Source organism: Balaenoptera acutorostrata, chromosome 2 (assembly GCF_949987535.1).
Source record: "Balaenoptera acutorostrata chromosome 2, mBalAcu1.1, whole genome shotgun sequence".
NCBI classification, from domain to species: domain Eukaryota; kingdom Metazoa; phylum Chordata; class Mammalia; order Artiodactyla; family Balaenopteridae; genus Balaenoptera; species Balaenoptera acutorostrata.
In genome coordinates, this window is record NC_080065.1 from 176250368 (window position 1) to 176272285 (window position 21918).

A 21918-nucleotide genomic window follows, 5' to 3' on the forward strand; every position below is an offset into this window, starting at 1 on the left:
ATGACCGTCACGTACACAGCTTGCGTGGCGAACGCGCGCTTCGGCGGCTTCTCGAAGCTGCTGCTGCTGTGGCGCGGGAGCATCTACAAACTTCTGTGGCGCGAGCTGCTGTGTTTCCTTGGGCTCTACATGGCGCTGAGTGCCGCCTATCGGTGAGGCGGCCCCGGGAGATGGGGGAGGGCCGGCCGGAGTGGGGGCGTCTGGGGAGGGGCTCCGGGCCGGCCCCGGAGGAGGTGCGGGAAGAGAGACCTGCAACTGGGCACCGGGGCTCGCCCGTGATCCCGCGCCCCCTCCCTCGCAGCTTCGTGCTGACCGAAGAGCAGAAGCGCTACTTTGAGAAGCTCGTTCTTTACTGCGACCAGTACGCCAGTCTCATCCCGGTCTCTTTTGTCCTCGGTGCGTTCGCGCTCCTGAGTTCCCCATTCCCTTCATCCTGAGAAACCCATTGCCATTCATGTCTTTTGGAGACTCCCATTCCTGCCTTTCTGAGACGCCCCCCCCATCAAAGCCACCCCCCCACAAATCCCCATTTCTGCGTCCTTTAGGCCAAGTATGGCCCCAATTCCTGAGACCTTGTATGTCACCTGGTCAGAGGGTCCCCTGAGGTGCCCCCAATGAGAAGTCCGTGTCATGCATAGGCTTATCCCTGGTCAACTCAGGGACTCCCATCTGTGTCTGCATGGGATTACTAGTGCCTCCCCTCACATGTACTGAGCCACAGGGACCCCCCTCCAAGGACCCCACATGACTCCATCCTCTCAAGTCCAGCCTGAGGGGCATCTCTCTGACAAGTCCCAGCCCCCTGTCCTCAGTGACTTCACTTGATCTCAGCCTTCCTCCCACCATTCTGGGCCTACAAGGATGGGGTGACCAGCCTGCCCCAGGTTCCCTGACTTAGACACCGTGCCCAACCCCTTCACACATCCCTGGCTCCGGGGCTCCCTGTGGTTTTGGTGACAACCTGCCTGTGGGCCCTCTGTCTCCACCTCTATACCGAGATCCCAATCTCCCATCCCAAGTGACATCCAAGTAGCCAGGGTGATCCAGCCTGCACCAACCTCTCTGACCTCAGGGCTGAATCTCCAGGTTCCCAGCTCAGGTGGCCCCACATGATCTGGGTATCCAGCCTACCGCATGTTCCTGATGAAGACCCTATGTCACTCCTCTTCCCATGACCTGGGTCCCCAAACCCCTGGCCCTAGTGTCCCAACTGAGTCTCCCATTCCCGGCTCTCCCGCAGGCTTCTACGTAACGCTGGTGGTGCACCGCTGGTGGAACCAGTACCTATGCATGCCCCTGCCCGACGCGCTCATGTGCGTGGTGGTCGGCACAGTGCACGGGCGCGACGAGCGCGGCCGCCTCTACCGACGCACGCTCATGCGCTATGCAGGGCTCTCTGCTGTGCTTATCCTGCGCTCTGTCAGCACCGCTGTCTTCAAGCGCTTCCCCACCATAGACCATGTGGTGGAAGCAGGTGAGGCTCCGGCCAAAAGGAACGCGGGGGGGGGCAGGGGGGCGCAAAGACTGAGGGTGGGGCAAATAAACCCCGACCTCGCCCCTCCAGGGTTTATGACCCGCGAGGAGCGCAAGAAGTTCGAGAACCTGAACTCATCCTACAACAAGTACTGGGTGCCTTGCGTCTGGTTCTCCAACCTGGCGGCGCAGGCTCGGCGCGAGGGCCGCATCCGCGACAACGGCGCCCTTAAGCTGCTGCTGGAGGTGGGCTCTCCAGGTGGTCACTCACATAAAATGCCAGGGAAATTGTACCCCACGCACCCTGAGGTTGTGTGCCTGCCAGGCGCCTCCCACAAGGCGGATTCCAACCACCCTTATCTAGCAGTCCCCAGGTGTACACTTATCTCTATGGGGTGGCTCCTAGGTGCATAGTGCCCCTAGGTGTACACTCACCACTAAATAATCTCCCTAAAGTCCGTAGAAGCACACGCCCACCTCCCACCAGGTGACCACTCACCTCCATCCCAGGTACACCCTCCCCCCTTAATCCCCATGTGTGAGCTCACTATTCAGGCCCCCTCATGACCTGTATCTGCCTCCAGGAGCTGACTGTGTTTCGGGGCAAGTGTGGGATGCTCTTTCACTACGACTGGATTAGCGTACCCCTTGTCTACACCCAGGTAACCCCGCCGTGCCTCTTTATATCCCGCGTCAGAGGCCCTGGAGCGTTGGTCTCAAGGAGAAACTGAGGGCCAGCTAAGACCCTATCACAGTGACTCGCGATCCTAGTCTCTCCATGACCCCCCAAGGCCCAGAGAACCCTGAATTGGCACCCCGTCCTGCCCCTCCCCCAGGTGGTGACCATCGCTGTGTACAGCTACTTCCTGGCCTGCCTCATCGGTCGCCAGTTCCTGGACCCGGCGCAGGGCTACAAAGACCACGACCTGGACCTGTGCGTGCCCGTATTCACACTGCTGCAGTTCTTCTTCTACGCGGGCTGGCTCAAGGTGGGTGGGGCCCCGAGGCCAGGACTCCACGGGTGGAGCGGGCAGGGGTTTTCAGTTCTCCGCCTACCTCTCCTCTTCCCCACTCAGGTAGCTGAGCAGCTCATCAACCCCTTCGGAGAGGACGACGATGACTTTGAGACCAACTTTCTGATCGACCGCAACTTCCAAGTGAGACTCTCTCGATTAAGACCATCCCTGGGCTCCCAAAGCGGCCCTGGCCCCACGCCTGCTAAGACTCGCTCAGACATCGCCCCGATGCATCCTTCTCTCTTTGGTCACCACACTCCTACCCATCCACAGGGGTCCACCCTGCGGTGCCGGCGCTTTTCCATGCCCCACTCTTCCCCGCGTATCCTCGCCCGCAGGTGTCAATGCTGGCCGTGGACGAGATGTACGACGACCTGGCCATGCTGGAGAAAGACCTGTACTGGGACGCAGCTGAGGCTCGCGCTCCCTACACCGCGGCCACCGCCTTCCTGTTGCAGCAGCCCTCCTTCCAGGGCTCCACCTTCGACATCACGTGAGCCAGTGGGGATGGGCGGGGCCCCTTGGGGGCGGGGCTCATGACTGCGGGGTGTATCTGATTGAAGGGGCTGTGGGTGACCAGGTCGGGGCTAAAGGCTACACCCTGGAGATTCGGGGCTAAGAGCTAAAGTCATGAGGACTAGGACGGGGCAGGGGTCGGGGATCCGGGTCAAGGTCTGGGACCCGGCCACTAACTGGGGGCAGAGCTAAGGGCTACAGTCTATGAGGACTGGACGGGCCAGAAGAGATATAAAAGGACAGGCGGCAGGGCCCCAACTTAGCCTTTTGAGGCCTAAGTTTGAGCATAGCCAGAGCCAGAGGATAAGGCCAGGCTCTCGGGTGAGAAGCCAAGGTCTTTTGGGATAAGTGGGACAATGGGGTGGAAAAGCAGCGTTCCTCGGTCCCAACTCTATTGATGAAGAAGGGAGAGGCCGCAGCGCTGACCCACTGTCTCTTCCGCAGGCTGGCCAAGGAGGACATGCAGTTCCAGCGGCAGGACGGCGTGGATGCGCCGCTGAGCGATGCACACGGCGACTTCCTGCAGCGCCTCCTGCCGGTGGGCGCGGGCATGGCCGCTGGAGGCCTGCTGGGCCGGCGCCTGTCTTTACTGCGCCGCAAGAACAGCTGCGTGTCGGAGGAATCCACAGCCGCCAGCTGCGCATGCGCGGGCGCCCCTGATGGCTCGGCCCCAGAGTGCAGTTGCGGTGACCCGCTGCTAGACTTAGGCCTGCCGGAGCCGGAGTCTGAGCCCCACGCCGGCCATGAGCCGCCAGCCCCCGGACCACCCGCCGAGCCCTTCACCGTTGTGCCAATGCCCGGGCCCCGGGGGCCGGCTCCACCCTGGCTGCCCAGCCCCATTGGCGAGGAGGAGGAGAGTCTAACCTGAGACCCTTGGACCCTGGATCCCCAAGGACAGGGAAAATGCCCCAACACCGCCCGCAAGCAGTGGTTTGGGCTTTATAAGCTGCCTGTGGACTCTGCCTGCCCGCTTCTTACCTGCCTGCATTCCCGCCTTTACGTTTGGCACAGAGGCTTGGAGCGCCTCCTGTGGGCCAGGCACTGCACTAAGGGCAGGGTATTCTTCCAGCATCTTTGAACTGCCGGTCCTTACCACCAGCTCTACTTCCTACCCGCCACTGCGTGAGAGTTTTTATCAGTGTGCCCTGCCTTTCTTCTTTCCTCAAAATGGACATATGAGTGCCCACCTCAATGAGCTGTGAGGGTGAAATGAAATGTGGCTTTAAACTGTTTAGTACATAATAGGTGCTCAATAAACTTTTAGTTTTTTTTTTTTTTTTTAACTCAAATCCTGCCAGGCATTATGCTAAGTAAGCTTTAAGGAATCCTCCAGATTATTTGATGATGCCCTGCCCACTTCTTCCCAAATTCTCTCTGAAATGGCCCCATTAGTGCCCAGGGCTTTACTCATTCATCAATGTAGGACCCACAGTCCAAGGACCACAGCTTTCTCCTGCCAGCGTTTTTCTTTTTCTTTTCTTCCTTCTTCTTTTTTTTTTTTTTTTGGCCGCGCGGCTTGCGGGATCCTAGCTCCCCAACCAGGGATCGAACCCGGGCCCAAGGCAGTGAAAGCACAGAGTCCTAACCACGAGACCTCCAGGGAATTCCCCTGCCAGCCTTGATTTATGCTTCTGCAAGTGACCCCTCTGCCTCAAGCCCCTGCACTCTCAGATACCCCTTCAGTGCTCTAGGTCCTACATCAATCCTATGTAGATGACTCCTGAATTTAGACGTCCAGCCAGGATCCCTCCCCTGACTCTAGACCCAGAGAGCCAACTTCCTGCTTGACATCTGCATGTGGGGATCTCACGGACACCTCGAACATAACATGCCCCCCAAACCAGCTCCCTATCGGCTCCCCACCTGTCCCAACCTCTGTTAGCTTTGTCCTTCCAGATGATGAGGACAAAACCTGGGAGTCACCTTCAACTCCTCTTTCTTTCATCCCCTCTCCTTATCAACCCAGTAGCAAATCCCATCAGCTTAGTCTTCAAACTGTATCCAGAATCCAACCATTTCCCATTCCTCCAGGGTCCACACCCTGGCCAGAGCCCTCACTATCACTCAACCACCCACCTGGACTAGTGACCTGGTCTCTCAGCTCTGGCCCTAACACCCCCGCAGTCTGTTCCTCCCACAGGAGCCAAAGGGAGCCTGTGAAAACTTGAATCAGGTCATGTCGCTCCTTTGCTTAGAACGCTCTGTGGCTCCCACTTCACTTAGAATGAAAGCTAAAGTACTCCACATACCCCACAAGGCCCTGGACAGTCTCCCTGGTCTTGACTCTCTCCACTCTTCCCCTCACTCACTCCACTCCAGCCACACTGGCCTCCTCACTGTTCCTGTAACCCACCGAGCAAGGTCTCGTCCCAGGGCCTTTACACGTGCTATTCCCTCTACCTGGATCACTCTTCCCCAGATACCTACATGGTCCCTCCCTCACCTCCTGCAGGTCTCTGCTTAAATTATGTCACTTCCTTGGTGAGGCCTCCTTTCCTGGCCTTTTATTAAAAATCACCACCTCCCAAATCCACTTCCTGCATCCCCATGACTTTTGTCTGCTTTATTTTTCTCTGTAGCACTTCTCACATCAAATATTTTATCTATTTTGTTTCTTATCTGTCTCCATTGGAATTGACAGCTTCCTGAGGTAGGGATTTTTGTCTGAAGCTTCTTCAAAACCCACCACACACACATACAGTTACACAGATACAAACATGATTCAAACTTCCTACTGGGTGCTATTGGTCACTCACACTTTAGTAAGAACACAAGCTAGGATTTTCTTAAAAGCAGTGACCTGAGCCCCTGGCCTACCTTCTCTCTCTCCCCTCAGTGCCCAGAGTCCAGCCAAGTCAGATTGAAAGTCTTTATTATCTTTCTTCTCAAATATAAAATCACTCTCTCCCCTGGCAGCTCACTAAAATCAAGAATAAGAATCACATTGCTAAAAAGAATAGGCCCTTTCCTGCCTCCCACCTCATCCTGCACTCTCGTCCCACCTGGGAGAGAAAAGGGCAGAGATTGTGACTTCAAGGCTCTCAAGCAACTGGCTGAGGCATAATGCTGGGCCCCATGTGAGTCAGGGGAATCCAGGGTGGATTAAGCCCTGATTGGCTGGGCAGGTGGCAGGATCCTGAGATCCATCAGTGCTTGTCACTGGGGCGCATGTTCAGGGGTGCTAGGCGTCCCAGGGGTCCGCGGCGAGCGTTGGTGGCCAGCCGCTGCTGTGCCAGGAATGACTGGGCATGGGCAGGTGCCCGCTCTTCCCCGGCTCGCTGCTGCAGAGCCATGCCCTGGAGGGAGGGGCATAGTTGGGGTCAGGTGAGCCCACAGGACCCTCACCCCCACCCAATACTTCAGCCATGGCAACGGTGCACTCACCATATTATACCAGGCACTGATGAGCAGCTTTTCTTCCTGCTCCCGCTGACTTCGACTCTTCTCAAAGTCCATCTGCTAAGGAGGCAATAGTCAAGGACCTGGATATGCTGGGGACAGTGAGAAGGGATACGGACACCCACCTCCAGGTGCCGGATGCGGCCGTCCCGCTCCCGGAGCTGTGTCCTCAGGGTGTGGAGGTCCGGAAGAGCCCCCCCAGGTGGCCGCTGCTTGGGTTCCAGGGTCTGTATGACCTAGGGGTTGGGGAAGACACAGCCAGGGTGACCTTGGCCTCACAGGCCGTGGTGTAAAAGTCTGTGACATGATTAGGTGTGACAGGTGTGGGGGCAGGAGGCATGAACCAATGGGAGGCAGCAGCCTCGGCAGGAGGCGTGTAGGGCACCCAGCGTCCGTCCTCACCGTGCGCGCCTTGTCCACGTAGCGACGGTACCGCTCCTCCATGGCCCGCAAGTCCGCGTCCTTCTTCTGCAGGTTGTGCTGCAGCTCCTCGATACGCCGGGCTGCTGGGGGAACAAGGTGGCCCGTCAGCTCTGTGCCAAGCTTGGGGCTCCCTGCACCCAGCCGGCCACCCAGTCCCACTCACTGCTGCTATCGGCAGGGGGCTCTAGCTCCTCGATGTACTCGCGCTTCCGCTGCAGCTCCAGATCTGCCTCATGCAGCTTCTGCCTGCGGGCAGGGGACCGGCAGCAGCAGGCTGAGCTCTGGGCCCATTTCTCTTCTCCTAGTGGTGGCCACAGCCTTCCCAGCCAGCCAGAAGTGTCCCTGCAGACCTCTCTGCCTGACCCCAAGCCTGGGGGCTATGTGCGCTGGCCCCACCATCTCCTCAGCCATCAGAGTCCCAACCCTCCACAACCCTCATCAGGTGACCCCTGGACCAGCCCTCCCATCTGTCCACTTCTCCCCATTCCACAGCCCACACACTGGTCCAGGCACCATCATCCCTTTCCAGCCCCCTCTACTCTCAACCCCTCAGGTCCATTCTCTACCCAGCAGCCAGGCATCTTTCTGGAATGCAAATCTTTTATAAAACGAAAGGAAATGTGGGACTTCCCTGGTGGCACAGTGGTTAAGAATCCGCCTGCCAATGCAGGGGACACAGGTTCGAGCCCTGGTCCGGGAAGATCCCACATGCCGCAGAGCAACTAAGACCACGTGCCACAACTACTGAGCCTGCGCTCTAGAGCCCACGAGCCACAACTACTGAGCCTGTACTCCACAACAAGAGAAGCCACCGCAATGAGAATCCACGCACTGCAACAAAGAGTAGCCCCCACTCGCTGCAACTAGAGGAAGCCCGCGTGCAACAACGAAGACTCAACGCAGCCAAAAATAAATTAAAAATTTTTAAAGTTTTTAAAAAAGGAAAGGAAATGCAAGCTAATACTTTACAGTTCTGCCACCTGTGGCAAAACCCCAAAGATTCCTGTAGGTGAGACTATTATCATGTGTTGGACATGGAACATGGTGTAACATCTAATAGTGAACCTCTGGCTATGTCTACTAAAATTACAAAGGCATGTACCCTGGGAGCCACCCATTCCATTTTTGTGTATATTTGCACACAAGCAAAATGATGCATATATAAGGTTTACTTTGTTACATTGCTTGAAATTGCAAATACCTAGAAAGAATGAGTTAAACACATTATGGTATTACAAAAAATGTTATAGGCCAGGCCTTCTGGACCAGAATTCTACAGGAGAATTAAGCCCTAATGCCTCCAGGTATCCATCCTCTGTAAGGAAATAACTTTCTGTGTTCTGGGATGGCATTAGCTTCATTGCATCCTTGGCAGAACTGAGAAAATAGTCACGAAAATAATTTTCTGTAAGGCCTAGTTTCCCTATGGAACCCCAGTTGACAAAGGCTGCTATATTTGAAAAAAGAATAAGAAGGACTCCCTTTATTTATTCCTATGGAGAAATTTCTCCAGTTAACTTGTTAAGTAGGGAAAGCAAAGTGCACATATTACACTACTTTTTGTGTAAATGAGGAATGATAGTAAAAATCTATATTCATACTCATTTGGATCTGCTTTAAAAATTCTGGAAGGATTTCCATAATAAACTAATAGAAATGGGGGTGGAATGGGGCGGTAACTGAGTCAATGAGGGAGGACTGAGAGGTATACCCTTTATTTCTGTATAGCTCGGTATACATTTTGGTTTTTAAATTATAAACGTGATAGCTATTTAAAATAGTTTCTTTCTTTCTTTTTTTTTAATAGTTCCTTTTTTGGGAATTCCCTGGCAGTCCAGGGGTTAGGACTCAGAGCTTTCAGCTTTCACTGCTGTGGGCCCGGGTTCAATCCCCGGTAGGGGAACTAAGATTCCACAAGCTGCACAGTGTGGCCAAAAATGAAAAAAACAAAAAAAACAACTTTCCTTTTTAACAATGCAAAAGTAAAAGGTGACTATTACTTTGTCACACAACCTTGTTGCAATTTCCTCTGTGGCTCCCCATTGTTCCCCCAAAACATTCCATACGCCTTCCCTTAGTCTATAAGGCCCCACTTGAGCTGACCCTTCAGACTCCCTTTCCTCATCAATAACTCCCCATCGACACCGGCTCCACCCCACACACCTTTGCCCCAGCCTTTCCCCCCACCAAGAGTAGCCCCACTCTGGGACTCACAGATGCTCCTCCAGCTTCCTCTTCAGCAGGGTTGACTGGAGGAGAGAAGAGGCACTGGGTGAGTGAGGGCTCCAGAGGTCCCAACCTCTTCCCAGACTGAGGGTAGGGGGTGCCACCCTGGGCTCAAGGTACTTACAATGGACTTCACGGGGCATCGGGCAGCAGTGGGGAGAGAGAGAAGGGTTATTGGGGGGCACAAAGGAGGGCCAAGCAGGGAGGAGGTGGGCACTCACGTCTTCAGTCTTGCCCCCCTGCTCCTGCAGGGCCTTCTGCAGGTCCTCCACCTGGGCCCGCAGCTCCGACAGCTGCTGCTGGTTCAGCCTGCAGGGGTGGGGGGGCCCACTTAGTGCCTGCGCCCGCCCTCAGCCCCCCTCCAAGCGTGTAAGAGGCCCCCCTCCGCCAGGTGGGTCCTCACCGGTGCTGCATCTCCAGGCCGTGGCGCGCGCGGTTGGCCTCCTCCAGGTGGCGCTGCAGCTCCTCCTGCCGTTCCCGGTCGGCCGCCTCCTGCTGGCACAGGCGCTTGTTCTCCAGCTGAAGCTGCAGGAGCGTCTCCCTGCGGACCGGGAAGGAGTGAGCAGTGCTGGAGATGGGTCACCACTCAGGCCTACCAAGGCTCCAGCAGGGAAACTGGGCAGACGGGGCCAGGAGAGGGATAGAGCCCTGGGGGAAGAGCCCAGCCAGACCCTGTGGTAGGGTTAGAGTACAGGGGACAGCGCCTAGGCGTGGGTGGGCGGAGCGCCGGTGGGGGTGGGGGGCAAAGTGGGAGGAGCCATGAGCTGGGTCTAGGGGTGGCGCCAGGGAAGGGCGGGGCTACAGGAGAGGGTTAGAACACTGATATGCGGCTGCAGGAAAGTAAGACACTGAAAAGAGAAAAGCTGGGGTGGGAGTTCTTACAGGCAGCGCACAGGGCAGTAAACCTAGCAGGGAATATACTGAGGACAGGGCTGTATCCTGGGGGCAGAACCCCATGTGGGGCAGGGCTGGGGCAAAGGATTTTTGCCTGGGGAGTGGAGACAGATGGGTTGGATCTAATTTGTGCACTGAGAACGGATCCTGAAGAGGTGAGCCACCAATAGGGCTAGAGCCCTGGCCAGGTAAGAGCAGAATTAGGAGTGAGTGGGCCTAGAAGCCCGGCAAGGACTTGGGAACCAAGTTGAGCAGGCCTGGCTAGCAGTAAATACCTGTACTGGGGACAGGGCTGAGGGTGGGCACTGGCAGGCCCCAGTGGGGCCAGAGCTCTGAGTGACCCCAGGATACCTGAGCTCCGCAGGTAGGATCTCGGCTGCTAAGTTTTCCACAGCCGGTGAGGTGGGATCCAGTGAGGGGTCTGCAGAATGCACGAAAAGTCTTCAGGTGGCTGCACAGGGCCTGTCCCCATCCCTAGGATCCTCTTTCCGAGAAGCATCTTTGGGGGCTCAACTTCGGCCAAAAGCCTGACTTGACCCAAACCCCACCCCTGGCATGACAGGGAGCCATGATCCTTGGCCTGGGTTTGCCTTTGCCCCACCCAGAGCCCTGATAGACAGCCCCTGCTTTCTGTCGGCCCATGTCACCTCTTTCCACTCTAGCCTCCCTCCAGCGTGGCCTAGCTCTGTCCCCAACCTAGACAAGCCCTGGGACACTACCTTTTCTGCCTGCCCTAACAGCACACCAGGCCAGGTAAGGCTCCAGGCCAGCCATCTCCCAGGCCCTGGGATGGGCCTCCAACTCACCGGCTTGGGTCAGCCCACGAGGCTGCATCTGGGCGCAGCGAAGCTCCTCATTGGCCTCCCGCAGGGAGTCCCGCTCTGCCAGCAGCCGCTGGAGGGACGGGATGCAACAGGCCACTTGAGGCTGGATCGGTCTCCTAGGGTAGGGGTCCCCAACCCCTGGGCCGCGGACCGGTACCGGTCCGCGGCCTGTTAGGAACCGGGCCGCACAGCAGGAGGTGAGCGATAGGCAAGAAAGCGAAGTTTCGTCTGCCACTCCCTATAGCTCCCCATCGCTCGCATTACCGCCCCCCACCACCAGTCCGTGGAAAAAATGTCTTCCACGAAACCGGTCCCTGGTGCCAAAAAGGTTGGGGACCGCTGGGCTTCCCTGGTGGCGCAGTGGTTAAGAATCCAGGGGACACAGGTTCGAGCCCTGGTCCGGGAAGATCCCACATGCTGCGGAGCAACTAAGCCCATGAGCCACAACTACTGAGCCCACGTGCCACAACTACTGAAGCCCGTGCGCCTAGAGCCCATGCTCCACAACAAGAAAAGCCACCTCAGTGAGAAGCCAACGCACCGCAATGAAGAGTAGCCCCTGCTCACCGCAACTAGAGAAAGCCCGCACAGCAATGAAGACCCAAAGCAGCCAAAAATAAATAAATAAATAAGGTTCCCTTAAAAAAAAGAATCTTATAAAGGTTGGGGACTGCTGTCCTAGGGAATGGGCTCTTCAGGGTGGGGCTTGGGCGGAGGGACCTCAGCCTCACCTCCTTCTCCTTTGACACCAACTCATACTTTTCCTCCAGATTGCGGCACTCGAATAGCCATTTCTCGGCCTTCATGGCCTCCTCCTGCCGCTGGCCCTGCAGTTCCTGAACCTAAACAGAGGAGCGGGGAGAGGACAGCAGGGTGGGAAGGAGGGGCAGAGACTGAGTACAAGGTGAAAGGGCGGGGCCAGAGGGACCAGCTGAGGGAACTTGGAGGAGGAGGCTTAAGAGAAGGGGTGGGGCTTACAAGCCTAGGGAGGAGCTGGCTGGCCTAAAGGGCCTCTATATAAAAAATGGGAGCAGGCTCTGGGTGGAAGAACTTAGCACCACGCTGAGGGTGAGCTAAAGTCAGCGGCCGGCCAAGAGGAGCCCCCACCCCAGTCCAGGTCCAGGCCCCCGCCCGTACCTGCCGCCGCTGCGCCTCTAGCTGGGCGCGCAGGGAGCCGGCCCGGCGCAGCTCTTCCTCCAGCTGCCGCGTGCGCTCGGCGTGGCCGGCGTTGCGCTCCTCCAGCTGCCGCACCTGCCGCCGCAGCTCCCGCAGCTCGCCCAGGCGGCGCCGGCAGCTGCTCAGCGTGGCCTCCAGCTGCCCTGCGCGCTCTGAGGACTGCCTGGGGGCGGGGGCAAGTGAGAAGAGGAGGCGGGGGTCTGAGGTCAAGGGTTCAGCCTGAATGCCAGACCCTCAGGGCAGGGGAAGGTGTCAGGTCAGCCTTGGGGCATTTGGGTTCAAGGTGATGGGTCATGAGGGTCAGGGGTCAGCGGGGCCTGGTGGTGGTGGGGGAATCATTAGGGAGCATAAAGGGAGCCCTAAACATCAATGGTTAGCCCAGGGTCAAAATCAGAATCTGGGGGACACAAAAATGACTGTGGGGTTACAGGGGGAATGATGGGGCCCAGAGGGTCTGAGGAGCCCCCATGGACACTTTGGGGTCATGATGTAGCTGTGGGCCTAACAAGGGTATTGTGGGTGCAGGGGCCGTGGTGGGGTCATGGGGGATCTTTGAGGCAGAGCACTGTGGGGCTCTTGAAGGTATGGTAGGGGCTCATTAGGCACTTTAACATTACAGGGATGCCATGGGGGTCACAGGGGAGCCCTTTGAGGCAACAGAAGGCACAGTGAGGTTGAGGGGTGGGTGCTATGGGGGCCTACCAAGCACTCTGTGCTTGCAGGAATGCTGTGGAGTCATAAGAAGGTACAGTCATGTGATGGGGGGACAGAGGGGCCACCAGGGGCAAAGTTATTGCATCATGGGGTCCTGGAGGGCACCATGGGATGCTGGGGCATGATGGGACCCAGAATGGTGCAGTGGGGTCTGGGGAGCATTATGACCCCTAGGCTTGCTGGGGTCACAGGGATCCTATAAGGCAGCGGTCCCCAAACTTTCTGGCACCAGGGACCGGTTTCATGGAAGACAATATTTCCACGGACCGGCGGGGGGTAGGGGGATAGTTCAGGCAGTAATGCGAGTGATGGAGAGTGGTGGGGAGCGATGGGGAGCGGCAGATGAAGCTTCGCTCGCTCACCCGCTGCTCACCTCCTGCCGTGTGGCCCGGTTCCTAACAGGCTGCGGACCGGAACCAGTCCGCAGCCCAGGGGTTTGCGACCCCCGCTATAAGTTATGTGGGATACAATGTGGGATAACAGGAGGACACTGTGGAGTCCTGGGGGGCACCATGGATCCAGGGAGTTTGATGTTGTCCAGAGGACATGGTGGATTCCAGGATAGTGCAGTGGGGTTCAGGATGGTATTGTGGAGGCAACAGGGCATTGTGGGTGCCCACTAGGAATTTGGGGGTTACAGAGGTACTATGGCATCAGAGGAGCACTCTGGCAATGGGGGTGTGTGGTGGGGATCTGCCACTCACCGAAGTTCATCCATCTCATCCTTCAGGGCCTGTGCCTCCTGGGCCAGGCTGGTCAGCTCCTGGTTCCGCTGCTGCAGCTCAGCGACCTCCCGCTCCAGCTCGGCACAGCGCACGCGCTCGTCCTCCCTGCCGCTCTCCAGCCTGGGGGATGGGGGAAGCATCACATGAAGGGACTGTGCCTGCCCCAGTCCCCTGGCCTGCTGGCCCCGTCCCCAACTGACCATACCTGAAGTTCTCTTCCTGCAGCTGCTCCAGCTGGGACTGCAGCAGCAGCAGCTTCTTGGTGGTGAGGCCGGTGGCGCCCTCACCCTCGGACCGGCCCACCCGCTCCCTCAGCACCTCATTTTCCTGAACCAGGCTCTGCTTCTCCTCTGACAGGAGTACCAGCTGTGGGCAGGGCATACAGACGAGCCGGAGCTGGAAGGGGGGCTATGCGGGCGGCCCTGCCCTGGGAGCACCTGTGGACCCCCACCTTGGCCCCACCTGCCGCTCCAGGTCCAGACAGCGCTGCCGCAGCTCATCACCCTCATCAGCCTCCTCACTCAGGAAGTAGTACCTGCGGGACTGATGAGAGGAGTGGAGGGGGGAGGGTGGGGAGAGACAAGAAACTCAGGGATCCAGGGGAGGAAAATGGGGAAACGGAGGATGGGAACTTCAGGGACAGAGAGGAGGGAGCTGAGAAACCCTCAAGATCTAAGAAGAGAGGGCTGGGACCTGAGGGGACTGGAGAAAAGGCAATTCAGGAACCCTGGGGACCTGGCAAGGGAAGAGGATAGGACCCTGGAGGATGGGAGTGGTTTACAGGCTTAAGGTCAAGCCCTTGCTCCTTAGGTAGCCCTGAAAATCAGTAATGGGGTTGGACCTTTAACAAGGTCCCCACCCCTTACCTGGCTATCAAAGTTCCCATATGTTTCCGGTGACAGGGAGTCAGAGGTGTCTTTGGTCATGAGCTGGAGGGAGGGGGGTGCAGTGGGAGGACATTGAGATGAGCTGGGCCCTCTGAGGGCAGCCTCCAAGGCTTCTACAATCCAGCCTAAGAACTACTCCATCCTCCTGTCCCCAAAGCCAGTCCTTCCCAATAACCCCAGCCCAGAGGCTGCCCTATGTGTCCAGCACTCAGGGAGTCCTGGTCCTTCCCCACTCCCCGGCCACCTGGCCACACTGCACAGCTTGTGGGATCCTAGTTCTCCAACCAGGAATTGAACCCGGGCCACAGCAGTGAAAGCGCTGAGTCCTAACCACTGGACCACCAGGGAGTTCCGAGGCCTGGACCTTTTAGTGTGCTAGGTTGTGACTTAGAGCTGGGGGGCGCTGGCAGACACATGGGACAGGGAAATCTGGCCAGCAGAGTTCCAGACAGAGCCCAGAGCTTACCAGGGCAGAGCCTGTGCCCAGCTGCCTTGGAGATGTCCCCTCCCCTGAAGCTCCTCGCTACAGTGGGCATCCCCACCTACCTCCTGGATGGCTTCCATCACCACATGCTGAACTGATTCCTCTAGCGTCATGATTCTCTGGATGTGCTCTGGGGGTCAAGGTGGGGGAGACTGAGATGGGGGGTGGAAGGGCAAGAAGTGTTTCCTAAGGTCTTCCCCTAGGGACCCCCTAACCTCCCATACCCTGCTTCTTCTCGCAACTGATAGCACAGCCCAGCACCAGCTGAAGCAGCTTGCCAAGCTCTTCTGGGTCTGAGAACTCGCCAATGAGGCTCACATCTGGAAGGTGCTGCTCCAAAATGGGATGCCCCAGGACCTGAGGATGGGAGGAGGAAGGGGTATCAGGGGCTCACGGATCCCCCCTCCTCCCAACCCAATCCCCTAAATCCCTTTACAGTTACTCACATCCTGGGAGTACTCCACCAGGCTCTGTAAGATTGTCTTCAGATTGTTGACCTGGGGAGGGACAAGGAGTTGTGTCCAAGGTCCCAAATCCCCCCAGAAGGGGCCAGGCAGCCCCCACCCTGAATCTGTCTAGCCCATTCTTTTTTTCTCTGTCTCGCCTCCCAATCCCTGGTCATCTCATCCTGTTTAGCCCCATTCTCTGTCTGTATGTCCCCTCTCCTAGGAGTGACCTGTCTGGCTGCCTGCCCTTCTTACCCATCTGCCCATCTTGTTCACGTGTCCCCAGAATCCAGTCACTTCTCACCACCTGCCCCACTACACTTGGACCCTAGCCATCATCATCTCTCACCTGAATTATTGCACCAGCTTCCACTCTTGCTGCCTACCCCTCCATTTCTCTACAAGCATCCAGAGGGAGCTTTTTAAAGCCCAAGCCAGGTTTGTGTCTTTCCTCTACTAAAATCCTTCCTTGACTATACACAGCACTTAAAATAGAATCTATCTTCCCTGCTCCAGCCTGCCAGGCCCTTGATGATCTCATCTACCATTCCTGCCCCCTTGCTTTCTGTTCTGACCCCCCTGCCATTCCTCGATCACACCAAGCTTATTTCCAACTCAGGGCCTTTGCATTTGCTGCTCCCTGTGTCTGGAATACCATTCCTCCAAATCTTACATGGAGATCAGCCCATCTGGAGTAACCACCCACCCACTCTCAGTTGCTCTCTCTCATGGCCCAGCTTTTATTGTCTTCATAGAACTAATTGCCATTGGAAGTCAATGTTAATGCTTGTGTATGCAGGTTTTTGTCTGTGTTATTCCTTGCTGCACACCCAGGCCTGATTAATAGAAGAATGAAGGAACAAATACATAGTTGGCTGGTCACCATACATCTGTCCCTCTTCCTGTCCAGATCTGTTTGTCCATCACCCAGGACATGTCTAACTGACCCTTCCCTGATCAACTCTTCACCAGTCTGTCCCCCATTCATGAGTCCACCTGTCACCTTCAACCTCCGGTTGGGACCTGGGTCGTCTGAGATGCCCTGGAGCCATGCCTCGTTGAACCAGGAAGGGTCTCTGGGGGTGAGAAGGTGGGATGAGCTGCTGGGGGACCCTTTTGGGACCCTCCCCCTCAGCCCCACTCACATCTGGTTCAGCACATAGGCTACTGCGAGGCCACTGCTCAGTTCCTGGGGGCTGGTACAGGGGGGCGGTACATGGAACGTCTGCAACTGGTGGGGGAGAGGAAAGTGCAAAAGGCATTGTCAGGGCCTGGGACCACGGAACGACACCCCTTTTACAGACTTTTCCGGTCAGCAGGACCCTCACATGCTGGGTGGGGGCTGGCCTGTTGCTCCAGCAAGCCAGCTCCGTGGGGGAGTGGCTTCTGCTCACCTGGACGGACCGGAGGGGGCGTGGCCTCATTATACCTCTGCCCAACAAACCCCGCGCGACCAGGCGAGGGCAGACCACGAGTCACTTGGTCCTCACAGGCACCACGTGACCAGGCCAGCTCACCTGTGCCCTCGCCCCACATGACCCAGCCATGAAGGGGCGTGGCCTCACCTGCTCTTTACACGCAAACCTGCCACTTGACGGGTCAGGTGCTCAGGCCAGAGTGCAACGGCCTGGCAGGCCGACGACCCCTTCCTCCTCCCTGCCCCAGAACGGAAGGGTGCACAGAGCCAAGGTCGGGGCTACCGGGCGAGAAGAGAGGGCGTACACCTGTCCCTGGCCCCGCCCCCGACCTACCCAGGTGAGCAGAGACCCGCATAGCTCGGCCTTGTCCACGCTCATGGCTCCCGATTGGATTCGACCCCGGCCGCGGAGCCCTGCCACCGCAGCGGCGTCCAGATCCGCCACCAGCGAGCGCCCGCAGCCCCGACCTCCCGCTCGGCCTAGAGCGCCGCCCCGCCCCCTAAGCGCAGGCCCCGCCCTGGACACGTGATCTCCTCCCGGCACCAGCTCAGGGCTTCAGACCCGCCATCTTAGATACGGGAAGCATTTGGGCGCTGGCCCTGCCGCTAGGGGTCAGTCTGGGCCAGCCTTGCGCATCCCAAGGGTGGCTTCGCCTCCCCTCCTCCCCGAGCTCTTTTTGGGGTAGCGGAGACTTCACCGTCATTCCTCTTCATCAGAGGCGGAGCTGCCCCACCCTGTTGTACAGGCGCATTCGCGTTCCTTCCCTTCGGCTGAAAGAAATTCTGCTGTCTAGCCACATTATGATCAGAGCCTTTGCGCGGGAGAGGGGCAGGTCATAATATATTCTATGGACTTGGAGGGGGAACACTAAAGGGTTCTTCCCGGTGTAGGTGACTTGATAGTCTTGCCCAGGGGTAGACAAGGGGATTCGGGTCCTAAGTCGACGGCAGGATGGGTCAGTCAGACCCATGTCCTGGGTAATGGACAGACTTATTTGCCTATCCTGGATCCGTCCTCCACTGAGCTTTCCCTGCCCTTTCCCTTCCCTGAGCCCCGCGCCGGGGCCCTCCTCCCTCAGAACGCAGGACGGGGTCGCCCTGGTCGCCACGGCCCACCGGGGGCGCCCAGACCGCAGGAAGGCGGCCTACGGGGAAAAGGATGGGCCCACTCTGAGACCCCGTCTGGGCAGTGAACGGGGCTTAAAGGAAAGTGCTGACAATACTAGTTAACAATAAAATTGCAGTCACCATTTATGGGGTGCCTACAAAATGCAGTCTCTGCGCTAAGCGATTTAAATATACAGATGGTTGAAATCTCCACGACTCTAGGTGGCAAGTGCTCTTTAAACTCCCGGTTCGCAGGCGAGGAAACAGAGGTTCTGGGTGGATCCGGCTTTAAGGGAGGGGTAAAGCACCGGACCTCTGACGCCTGAGTTCCCCCGGCAGTCCCTCCCCCGCGGAGCGGGCGAGGTAATGAGCAGTAATTAGAGGTTATTAGCTGTACCCAGAGAGAGGGGCGGACTCTGCTTTGGGGGTGGGTCTAGGTCTGAGAGGCGGGGAGCTGCTCCCTCCAACCCAGAGTGTGGCTTCGGCGACCCTGCCCCCGAGCGTGTTGAGCAGGATGACTACAGCTCCCCCCTCCCCCCCGCACTCCCCCCGTCCCCGCAGCATCGCAGGAACACAATTACTCTAGCACCAGACTCCAGGTTACAGCCCACTCAGACGCACAACTGCACGCACGCAGGGGCCTTGGAGGCTCGTCTACACACCCACATCCCCTTCCCGAGTTGTTTTCAGCCTCCATCCCCTGGGAGCAGAGTGGAGTGGGGAGAGTAGGGAGGAAGGGGACAAGGGCCAGCAGTGCCGGCTTCCGGACAGGGCTGCCTTACGGCAGCGGGCGTGAGAACAGCCGCCGCTGATTCCCTTATCCCGCACCCACTAAGGAGAGGGTGCTGCCAGTAAGGGGAAGCGGGGCCCCCCTGCCACAAGGCAAAAGTGGAAGGTGAGCCGGAACTATGGCTCTATGGAACCATATGGAACTATGGAACTATGCCAAATATTTGGGAGTGGGGTCCCCAGTACTTGCAAAACCCGCAGGGATCTTGATGTTTAGGAGGAATCTAAATATCCGGAGCATGGACTTGAATTGTTCTAACGTTGCCATAATATTATAGGCGTTATAGATGTTCAGGGACCCAAAAGTCCCCAGATTTAAAGGAAGGTCTGGGTGCCCTCACTTTGGGGGAGGAGTCACAACCCTCCATTTGGGGCGGCAAGGAATCTCATGTTTGGGGGGAAAGGGAGCTCCCTACGTTGGCAGGGAAGAGCAGCAATCCCTGTTATGTGACGCAGGGAACCCCACTTTTGGGGGCATCAGTGTGCCTTCAATCCAAAGAGAGGGGTCACAAACCCTCATTTTGAAGCAGGGATCCTTTATTTGGGGGAAGGAGTCAAACCCCCAGTTTCGGTGGAGAGAGCCCCAAAGTTTGGGGAATGATCTGGAGGCCTCCATTAAGGACAGGGTGCGGGTCTGGACCAGCAGCCCCCAGCTGGTTTGGGGACCCCACCCCCTCCTGTCTGTTTCCAGGAACAGCTGGGCCCAGCCTGGGCTGTACTGCTGGGAAGCGGGTGACTCAACCCCTCCCTGCGGCCACAGCTGGACCCCCGCCCGCCCCCTCCGGCCTTCACATCTGGGCAGAGACCCAGTCATGAGAGCTGGGATGGAGACCCCAGGTTCACGCATTTGGAGATGGTGCCCCTCCCCCACGGGGCTGACCACAAGCTCAGGGTGGACACCATGCCCCATACCATGAGGGGCTCTGGCAGGCTTTCTGCTCTCCAGACACTGACATTCCACCAGGACTCCCATCCTGACCCCCTCCCCGGGTCTGTATATGTGTCTCTGAGTCCATGTGAAGTGTGTTCACATCTATGTAGGTGTGAGATGGTGGGTCTGTGATTGTGTGTGCACAGGCCTATGTGTCTGCATCTACCTATGTCTTGGGGCCCTGGGAATTTACCCAACAGGCTATGTGTGTGTGATTTGGTGGTTTTGGGGGGGTGCTGTCAGGGACTAGGGCACATGCTTCTCTTTATGGGACCTTGCTGTGTGTCTATATCCCTAGGTCATTCTTTGTGTGAGAAGTGAATGTATGACAATCACTACTTCAGTATGGATTTAGGTTGTGTTTCTGTGACCATGTCCTACTTTCTCTCCATCATGTGTTTTTCTGTGATAGCATGAGCCTGTCATGTTTGTCCTTGGTTTGTCCATGTCCCTGAGACAATCTGGTGTCCATGTGTGTGGCCTTGTGGGTTTGTGTCTGTGACCCTACTTTACTTCATGTGCCCTATTTGTGATGTCTGCGTGACAGCATGACCGTCGTGTGTCCGTCCCCAGCATGTGTCTCTGTGCCTCTACAATCTCCATGTGAGAGGAGTGGCTGTGTGACAACTGGAGTCCTGAGGTCCAAGACTTTTATCTGGGTCTTACTTTGTCTTGATGGTGTGGCTTTATCGGAGTGTCTGTATATGCCACCTATCTGTGTATGAAGATGGCCCTACCACAAACGGTGTGTGACAGTGTGGCCCTGACCACGTTCGCTGCGGGGCTGGCTGGACTAGTGAATGTTTGTGCCAACGTGTGGCAGGTGTATCCTGTGTCCGTGTGACACTGTGGATCTGAGAGTTTGTGACCTTGTGTGTGGGGTGGGTGTCAAAGTCACACAAGACAGCGTGAGGAGGCGGTGATGTGCTGGGGGGGGCGTCAAGCGCCCGGAGTCCTGCCGCTCTCGGCCCCTCCCGGCGCTGCGGGGGCGCGTGCGTCGTGCGTGACGTGAGGCACGATGGGGGTCGCTGCGTGCGTGGAGCCAGACGCGATCGTGCGTGCGAGCGCGGGGGGATGGGCTAGCTGCGTGCGTGCGTGCGTGGGCGGCCGCGGGGGTTAGGCGCGTGGGGGAGCGCGGAGCACAGCCCCACCCCGCCGGGGACTTTGGGCGCGGGTGAAACCCGGGAGGGGGCTGCCGTTAACCCCTTCCTGCCCGACCTGAAACTTGTGGCCCCTCGATAGAGCGCGCGGGGGCTTCCCCAGCGCGCGGGGACCGTCCCTGCCGAGGGAGGAACCCCGCCATTGAGCTGAGACCCCCCCCAGTTACCATGGGAACCGGAGCTTCCCGCGCGGCCGGGCGCGTGCTTCCTCCCCCTTCCCGCTCTTCCTCCAACTCCGTATTCCACCGACAATGCGCTCCCCGCTCCTAGCCTCCTGGTCTCCGGGGAAGGGGCTGGGGTCAGCGAGGCCCTGGCGTGCGTGACTCAGGCCAGCTTGAGGGTCCCCTGGCCGCAGCCGACCTCGCTCCCCCTTCTCCACCCCATGACTCACCCCTCGCGGCTTTCCCCTTGTGTGACTCAAGCCCTTGGGGAGGGGGCTGCGGACTCTGAGACCCCCCCTCCAGGCAGTGGGGGCTGAGAACCAAGTACTGGGGGCCTAGAGCTTAAGGGGTGGGGCTCTCCCTCCAGCGAGGGTAGGTGTCTGGTGTCTTCCCTTAGACATCCCTTGCCAAGGTCACTAGAGCCATTTCCCCCACCCCTGAATTGGCAGTACCTACCCCCCAACCCTCCGGGAACCCAGCCCCCAGCCCCTCCCCCATAGCCCACAGGAAGTTTTTGCAGAGCCCATCGGCGATGAAACGGTTAAAGCCGTTTTCTTATTCATTTCATCCAGGGGCCCCTTTTGACTCAGAGCAAGCCAGGCGCCCCCTTGAGCCGGGCCTCGTGGGGGCCTGGGTTCATACTCCACCCCACATATACCATTTTTAGAGAGGGGAGGGAAGGCTGTTGGTGAGCTGGCTGGGGGTCTTGAGTAGCATACAGGGTTGGGTTCAAATCCTGCCTCTGCCCTCATTGCTCTCTGGGTCTCGGTTTCCCCATCTGAAAATGGGGAATAATTATGACCCGCTTATTGTGGCGTTGTGGGATTAGGTGAATAATAGATGGGACGCTTTGTTCCCAGAGCTGGGCAGAGGAGCAGGGAAGGGGCTTGGCCGGTAGAAGGGCCCAGGCTCCTCCTGTCTCTCAGGCCTGGGTGTCAGGGTGACCAGCAGAAGCGAGTCCTTGTGGGGCGCGCCATGCCCCACCCAGGCGCTCTGAGGCCATGGGGTTCATCCCGTCCACCCCCTGCCCGTGGCAGGCACCCAGGAAGTGAGAGGCGGGGCAGGAATGAGGCGGAACCTGTTGGGCCCGTCGCCTCCCCACCCCTCACCCTCATTCCGGGGCCCTGGCATGCCCCCCCCCACGTTGCGG

At 57.9% G+C, this 21918-nt stretch overlaps 2 protein-coding genes across 9 annotated transcripts; one reads left to right on the forward strand and one right to left on the reverse strand.

Moving 5' to 3' along the window:
- BEST2 (bestrophin 2) lies at nt 1–3873 on the forward strand. The gene is made up of 9 exons (XM_007172027.1): nt 1–152; nt 302–396; nt 1241–1474; nt 1565–1719; nt 2058–2135; nt 2310–2462; nt 2550–2630; nt 2828–2982; nt 3450–3873. Exons 1-9 carry the CDS (start codon nt 1–3, stop codon nt 3871–3873), a joined length of 1527 nt encoding a protein of 508 aa, XP_007172089.1.
- A 1987-nt stretch (nt 3874–5860) lies between these two features.
- HOOK2 (hook microtubule tethering protein 2) lies at nt 5861–20892 on the reverse strand. Of its 8 annotated transcripts, none has more exons than XM_057541815.1 (22): nt 20775–20892; nt 16349–16434; nt 16207–16279; nt 15204–15254; nt 14982–15114; nt 14820–14887; nt 14253–14315; nt 13849–13929; nt 13592–13752; nt 13366–13506; nt 11909–12110; nt 11503–11613; nt 10754–10841; nt 10299–10368; nt 9457–9594; nt 9275–9362; nt 9042–9076; nt 6991–7073; nt 6807–6910; nt 6530–6640; nt 6390–6464; nt 5861–6301 (listed from the first exon to the last, which is right to left on the reverse strand). In XM_057541815.1, the coding sequence occupies exons 1-22, from the start codon at nt 20775–20777 to the stop codon at nt 6152–6154; spliced, it is 2115 nt and encodes a 704-aa protein (XP_057397798.1). In that variant the 5' UTR covers nt 20778–20892; the 3' UTR covers nt 5861–6151. The 8 variants fall into 8 exon arrangements, with proteins under 8 accessions (XP_057397798.1, XP_057397797.1, XP_057397796.1 ...); XM_057541814.1 differs by lacking the exon at nt 20775–20892 and adding an exon at nt 16955–17108 and having other exon boundaries at nt 6807–6907; XM_057541813.1 differs by lacking the exon at nt 20775–20892 and adding an exon at nt 16955–17108 and having other exon boundaries at nt 6390–6461.
- Between the last annotated feature and the right edge of the window lie 1026 nt (nt 20893–21918).

Excerpts from the sequence above, each read along its gene's own strand:
- BEST2 (XM_007172027.1), top strand. The coding sequence starts at position 1 with ATGACCGTCACGTACACAGCTTGCGTGGCGAACGCGCGCTTCGGCGGC. Across the intron at positions 397-1,240 it reads CCCGGTCTCTTTTGTCCTCG|GCTTCTACGTAACGCTGGTG; the intron begins GTGCGTTCGCGC and ends GCTCTCCCGCAG. Across the intron at positions 2,463-2,549 it reads TCTACGCGGGCTGGCTCAAG|GTAGCTGAGCAGCTCATCAA; the intron begins GTGGGTGGGGCC and ends TTCCCCACTCAG.
- HOOK2 (XM_057541812.1), bottom strand. The coding sequence starts at position 16,999 with ATGAGCGTGGACAAGGCCGAGCTATGCGGGTCTCTGCTCACCTGG. Across the intron at positions 12,111-13,365 it reads GATGAGATGGATGAACTTCG|GCAGTCCTCAGAGCGCGCAG; the intron begins GTGAGTGGCAGA and ends CCCCGCCCCCAG. Across the intron at positions 10,369-10,753 it reads TCGTGGGCTGACCCAAGCCG|ACCCCTCACTGGATCCCACC; the intron begins GTGAGTTGGAGG and ends TGCATTCTGCAG.